This window comes from Centruroides sculpturatus, unplaced genomic scaffold, assembly GCF_000671375.1.
Source record: "Centruroides sculpturatus isolate CEXI.00-Female unplaced genomic scaffold, Cexi_2.0 scaffold344, whole genome shotgun sequence".
NCBI lineage: Eukaryota > Metazoa > Arthropoda > Arachnida > Scorpiones > Buthidae > Centruroides > Centruroides sculpturatus.
Window position 1 is genome coordinate 326,923 of NW_019384558.1, and position 7,821 is coordinate 334,743.

At 29.6% G+C, this 7,821-nt stretch overlaps 1 protein-coding gene across 1 annotated transcript in view; it reads right to left on the reverse strand.

Moving 5' to 3' along the window:
- Positions 1–5,429: 5,429 nt before the first annotated feature.
- The window catches only part of LOC111623919 (egl nine homolog 1-like), a 35,567-nt gene continuing 33,175 nt past the window's right edge, over positions 5,430–7,821 (reverse strand). The window contains exon 4 of the mRNA XM_023366650.1: positions 5,430–5,526. Coding sequence (XP_023222418.1) covers positions 5,442–5,526 — 85 coding nt within the window. The 3' untranslated portion in view covers positions 5,430–5,441. The remainder of the gene's footprint in view (positions 5,527–7,821) is intronic.

The window sequence follows — 7,821 nt, forward strand, 5'->3', positions numbered from 1 at the left end:
AACTTGCAAAAAATTTGGAATGAAAATTAACATAGCTAAAACAAAAGTGATGAAAGTTGGAAGGCTAATTAGCAAAGATTTGAAAATCCTAATTGATGGAAACAAAATAGAGCAAGTTCAACATTTTAGGTATCTTGGCAGCATTATTCAGGGAGATGGCAGATGTGAAAAAGAAATCAAAGAACGAATCAGGGCTGGAAAAATGGCTTTTTATAAGAAGAAGAACCTTCTTATTGGAAAAATGAACCAAACACTTAAAAAGAAGTTAATAAAATGCTTTTCCTGGAGCACAACTTTATATGGAGCAGAGACTTGGACCTTAAGGAAAAAGGAAACAAACTACCTTGAAGCATATGAAATGTGGTTATGGCAAAGAATGGAGAAAATCAAGTGGACAGAAAAGGTTAAGAATGAAGATGTTTTAAATTTGGTCCAGGAATAGAGATCTCTTTTAAAAACAATACAAAGAAGAAAAAATAACTGGCTAGGTCATATATTGCGAGGAGAATGATTAATGCGAGTGGCATTAGAAGGAAAAATTGATGCAAGGAAACAAAGAGGAAGAAAAAGAAAAATATTGATAGATGATGTTTTACTAGGCAAAACTTATAAAGAAATAAAAGAGGAAGCCCGAAATAGAAAATGTTGGAGAAGGAGAATTCTATAAATTGACTGCTTTCCATGGACCTGTCCTAGGACAGAACACCCATGATGATGATGACCCTAACTGTTTTCACGTCTCTAGGTTCAGTGGTTTGCTCTGGGCAACGATGAATCAGTCAGTCAGTCAGAACAAGTAATTTTATATATTTAGATAATTAATATAGAACTATTATGCAAAGAGAATTCTCCAAACTGAAAATGAAAGTGCTAGATTGGGCTAAAAATTCACAAAATCTTAATCAATTGAATATGCATAGCATCTCATGGCTCTTGAAGTCAAAAAGCATGGTCTTCAACTGAACAGAAGCTGAAAGAAGCTATTTATATATGGCATTATATTATTAGTCATGATGTTATTTGAAGCCTGATTGACAACATAGTGAAGAAAATTCAAGCTGTTATTAAAGCCAACAATGTTATCATGAAATATTAATGAATACAATGTATACATTAATGTATTCATATCCTGTTTTCACAAATATTTTGTCTAAATTCTTTTGTTTATTAACACTTCAAGTGTATCTGCAAAACAGTTTCTACAATTTCAAGCATTATATTGTAACATCTGTCTATATAAGAATAAACTGTAGTAAATTTTGCAGCTCTTATTTTTCTTTTATATTTATCACTACTTATCACTAATACATTACCCCTATCATAGGTTACATCCACATTATTAACATTCTGCTGATTTGTATAAACTCAACAAGTATGCAATACTTTAGAAACATTAGTGTATATAAACCTTATTAATAAAAAATAAACAAAAATACATATTACAATATTAAAAAATAATTTACAATAATTCTATAAAACAGGCTAAGTTCATTTACAATATAGGCAAAAAAGATAAACAAACCAAAAGCAGCACCTTTTCTAACTTCATTGTTTTGTTTTTTATATGAAATTTTATATATTGATGTCTATTGCTTTTTCCTGATGTTCAGGAATATTTTACCTTACTGGACACCTAGCCATAATTCTTTTACAACTCTTATTTTCTTTGTTTCATATCCAATTAACTGAATTAAATTTGTTTTATGAGCAAGTCTCTTAGCATTAGACATGAAGGAAACCAATCGTTAAACTGAAGACAATGAGGTTTACAACATAAAGAAAAAAACACTGAATATAGCTTATAATAATAAACTGTAGCTGTCAGGTTGAAGTATTGTATTATTTAACAAAATAAATTTAAAATTTGTTACCACAATTATAGAATTTACTAATTTTAAATACTATTAAAAATAATAAATTTAAAATCTTTATTCATTTAATACCATAAATTATGGCTTACTCAATATTATAATTTAGTATAGAGTGAAGTACTTGAAATAATATAATAATTTTAAATGTAATAAAGTCAAACTTGCAAACTAATAAAATTATGTTTTAAAAAAATTTTTTCTTTCAATCTTAGTCATCTACTATTCCATAAAGTCTAGATGTTAATGAAATAATATATATATAAATAATTATAATTTAATAGTATAATTTATCAATTTTTATAATTATAATTTTGTTTGCAATAATTAAAAGTATTCATTTTCAGTAAGATATTTTGTTCATGTATTATTAATACTTTGATAAATTTTAATTTAATTGATATATTAGGCATTAATGAATTATAAATAAAAGGTTTCGCTCTCTTAAAAGGCCATGTCATTTTATGAGTGTGATTATAATCAAGAAAATATGTCTAACATCACATATTTTGTTTTAAACTTTTAATAATTCAGTAATTATTAAACAAAAATATATTTTTTGTAATTGAAATTTTAATCCTAAAATTTAGACAAAGGAATTAAAACTTCTAATAAAATTTAAGGAATCACCAATTTTTTTATGATTAAACATACAATGAGACTGCTGTATCCACGGTCTGAATAACCATGTTTTCAATTACAGTGGTACTTCAGGTTACGAACGCCCCAGCATACGAAATTTTCAGGATACGACATGAAATTCGAACATATTTTTGCTCCACGATACGAACAAAAACTCACCATACGACGTTACATTAGTTCGCATTTTTCATTTGTTTTTCTTACTACAGTTATTTTTTTAAATGTATTACTTGGCTTTAATTTGAGTATGTTTTTCGCGTTGGAACGAATTATTTGGTTTTACATGTAATCGTATGGGAAAAGATGATCCACCTTACGACATTTTCATGATACGATCTCAGTTTCGGAACGGTTTAATTTCGTATCCTGAGGTACCACTGTATCTGTAGTTCACAAATGCCATGTAGGCACTACTTGTAAACTTGTCAAAACTCACTTTGATCACAAGATTCATGAGATTTTGCATGCAGTGCACACTTTTTATTTAGTTTTGCTAGATTTGTTGGATCAAATAGAGGGTTTTTTTGTTTGACTGAATTTAAAATATTTTTGTTCAAGTAAGTTTTTAAATAACTTCTAAAATGGGTTATAAGCCTAAGAAGTACTAACTGTAAGTGAAAAAGTGAAAATTCTCAATACAGTCAATAGAAAAAAAATTGTGGAGATTATCATCAAGCTGTATGGAAAAAACAAATCTTTGATACATGAAGTAATAAAAAACAATGATAAAAATTTTTGCCAGTTTTCTGTTGTACTACAATCTGCAAAAATTTCTGGTACAATGCATAATAAGGTGTTACTCAAGATGAAAAAAGGCATTAAATCTGTGGGTAGAAGATATGATTAGAAAAAGAGTGTCTATTGATGGCAACATATTACAGCAAAATACATTGAACTTATACAGAGACATTAGGTCACAAGATGTAATTAAAAAGGAAACTAAACTATTTACAGTAAGTAAGGGGTGTTACATAGTTTCAAAAATAAGTTTAATCTAAAATTAAAAAATTACTGGAGAAGCCACATCTTCTAATGAGGACACTGCTAGCATGTTTCCAGCAAAGTTAAAAAATGAGCAATTATTTATTATGACATCATCACAATGCCAGGCTGCAATTTTTAATATTTTTAATTTAATTTAAATTATATGCTCTCCACCTCAAATTAGTAGTGTCTTGTACATCACACTTTTCTGCTAGCAATAGAGTCATGTCAGTCATCTAACTTCTTTCAGGAGAAAATTTTTAAATTGAAATAATGTGACTTCTAGTGCAAACCAGTAGTTTTTATATATTAGGGGCAGTCAAATGAAAACAAGACAGATGGGAAAAATGTAAGTAAACTGTTTATTATTTCAAAAGTAATTGCTATAACTGTTAATACATTTATCCCACTGTGAGACAAGATGGTCAATGCCTTCATAGAAAAATGTTTGCGGTTACCTACGGAACCATGATTGTACCCAGGCATGCACCTTTTCGTCCAAAGCAAATTGATGGTCACGAATGTCTTTCTTCAGGGCTCCAAAAATACGGAAATCGTATGGGGAGAAATCAGGACTGTATGGAGGATGTGTATGGACTACGCTGCAGAAGTTCCCAGCGAAACTTCTGCAGTGTAGTCAAAGCAACCTTGGTAACATGTGGGTGGGCATTATCCTGCAACAGAATGATGCTGTCTGTCAACATTCCTGGATGTTTGGATTTGATGGCACACTTCAATTTTTGCAAAGTTTCTATGTACCACTGTGTGTTAATTGTGGCACCGTGTTAAGTGTAGATATATGAAACAATGAAAAATACATATGTAACAGTATCTATATTTTTATTTTCCCTTGATCTATCACATTATATGCATGCATGAATATGGGTTTTGTAGATAGTTTGCTACTATCCATGGTAGACTTTGGAATGTATCATCTGCAGATATGGTGGTCCCACCATATTAATAATAATTCATTGTTCTATATTAATATATTTAATCATAATAAATGTACATAATGTTTACATATGTTCAATCTGTAATTTTGATCTAATGACATGATGCAGATCTTTTTTAAAAGCACTTAGTCATAATAAATGGTGATACGTTGAGCTTCATTAACAATCTTACATTTTTTAAGTCTTAATGTTGAAGATAGAGTCATTCATATCAAAAAGATTAATCTGAAAATTTCTGTATATAAAACATATGTTAAAAATTGAAAATAGTTTGTTAGAGAATATGTTCAATTAACAGCTAGAAAGACTAAATTAAAGTAAGTATTAACTAAATAATTTTTTAAATTTTGCTTGCTTCTGAATGCTTTATTATGGTGGTAGTCAACCTGGACCATACCACTCACTAGTGAGCAATTTGAGCTTTCGTGATGGGCAGTAGGAGTTTTGTCCGATGAAGCTACTTTCTGTCATCACCGTGCATCTATGATTCACTAAAGAAGCAGGTTGTACTGCACTCTAATGTGCATAACAAGGGTGGGGTGTAACATATGCAAAAACAAATAAAATGACAAGGCCACATTTGGGACAAGACTATGTCTTGAAGACTCACTAGAAAGCAAGATCNCATCTAATAATTTCATCTAATAATAAAATGCGAAGTACTTTAACACAAGTTTAATTCCTTCATGTAAATACACAATAGATTAACAATGGGATTCTTTTCAACAGACTTTTTATAGTAACAGTTAAAACCAGACGTTCCAAATGAACAAATACAAATTTTTTTCATTAACAAGAGTAATTACTAAGTTGTAATACATTGATTCAAACTAAATTTATAGCATTTTTAAATTAGAGACATTACTGAAATATTTTCTAAATTATTAACTTAAAAAATTATTATATATAACTATTTTTCCTATAACTTCAAATAATGAAATGTTATGAAAAATAATTCAAAATAATTAAAATTTACTACCTTATTATTTCTTCATATTCTCAATTTGCAACTTCTTAGTCTTTCTAAGGCACACTCACGTTCAACTTCATCAAAATACCAAACAGTGATTGCAAATCTAGATTTTAAATAAATACTTTTTAGTTTTAGTTTCATAATTACAATATTTTCAAGTTAAATTCAATTCTGTACATTAAAAAGTTAAGACATCAAAACAAAGCAATAGTATGTTTAAAAGATTTTTAACTATACTTTATTTAGAGTGAAAGACCTTGTAACAAACAACAGGTAATTTTATTACATAGTTTTCTTGCCAAACTGTTTTTAAAAATTAAATTAGTCACATCAATTTTTAAATATTTTAATTTTTCTTATAAAATAATTCTATATATATATNAAGCTACTTTCCGTCATCACCGTGCATCTATGATTCACTAAAGAAGCAGGTTGTACTGCACTCTAATGTGCATAACAAGGGTGGGGTGTAACATATGCAAAAACAAATAAAATGACAAGGCCACATTTGGGACAAGACTATGTCTTGAAGACTCACTAGAAAGCAAGATCACTTCGACGCTCACGGCGGGTCTTGTTCTCATTCTCCAATCTTCTTTGGTATCGCCAGTTTTGAGCGCAATTGTTCAAACTTTACCGGCCTCGGCCATGACCATGAGGTCATCCACGATGCATTTTTGGTGAAATTAACCTATCCATTGTCAAAATTTTTCTCCATTGCGTGTCACCCCGAGTTGAATTTTTGTCAATGCCTAAGGAAAATTTCCCATTTTTGAAAAAAAATAATCATGGCTATTGTATCGTCCAAAATTATTTTTTTATTTTGCACAAACAAAATATATATATTAATAAATGTAAAAAAAAAAAAAAAGATTATATTTCAGAAGTTAGTTTTAATATAAAATTATAATGACTAGCACCATCTAGTTTCAAAAATTCTGATTCTGTTCTGATGCTGAAACAAGATATCTTGGGTCAACCGGTCAATGTCAGCACATCGCAACCACAGATATGTCGGGAATAACACAGGACAGGTAAATGGGTTTTTTCAAAGATTTATTTGTCAAAATTCAATTTCGCAAGATTTGCATTTCCAACTTCCCAATGATCAACGCATGCACAAATCTCACACTCTTGCCTGTTTATAGAAACAGTAGCCATTTTGTATTTTATTTTGACTCAGTTCTAGGTCCTATGAGTACCTACAAGTCTGATTTTTTTCATGCGTGCATGATTTGGGCACCTAATACTCTGTGCCAAATTGCAAGTCCTGACATGTACTCCTTCATATCTCTAAGCTAGTAAACCAGGACAGCACTGCAATTTTATAAACAAGACATAGTCTTTTGCAAATTTTTTTGTCCAATGAAGATTATTATTATTATTAAACAAAAAATTAAAAACAGTCTGCCCAAAAGGGGCCACCATTTATTTTTTGAGTTCCAGACTTCACATTCAGTCTGGAACACAAAAAATAAATGGTGGCCCCTTTTGGGCAGACTGTTTTTAATTTTTTGTTTAATAATAATAATAATAATCTCCATTGGACGAAAAATTTGCAAAAGAAAAAATTGGAATGTATCGTCACCAGGGAGAAGTTTTCAAAATCTGGATTTTCCAGCGCTTGTTCCAGTAGATAAAAGCAGAAACACCCCATAGGAAGAATGGAAAGCAAGACGTCTGTATAACACCAGTTCCTTTTTTTAAAAAGATTTTTTTAATTGGATGTAATTGTGTTTTTTAAAGGACTGTTTTTAAATTCTGGCAGCATGTAGCCTATAAAGGAAGGTCTGTCGCCATGAATGTGAAGTCAGGAACACAAAAAATAAATGGTGGCCCCTTTTGGGCAGACTGTCTTTAATTTTTTTGTTTAATAAGACATAGTCTTGTCAATAAAAAGATAAATTTAACTGTGTATTTTTACTAAACCGCCACTCAAAAATTACAAGTACTTTGCAGTTGTGCTAAATTAAGTTACTGCAGAACTGGTGGGCAGTTATAAAATTTTACTACCAACAAAGATACAAAAGTGGACAATAGGTTTAAAAAGATTGACTATCCCTGCTGTATTATATTAATCTTTATAAGTTATTATGTTAGAATAGTGGTTTTTAAATGAATAACTTGTCACCTGAATGTAACTAAATAACTAGTGGTAAATTTTGGGTATCAATTTTTTTTTATTGTGTACTATAATAAAATAATTATATTTATAAATAAATTACACTTATCTGTTAAGGCCTCATATGGAGCATCACATCACTTTGCATAGCACATCCCATCTAACAGAGTGTATTCCATCATTGCAATTTGCTTGACAGATGAAATATCACACATTTCAAAGAATCAAAAAATTCATATTTATTTCAATTTTATCAAAAAAAAAAAAAAAAAAAAA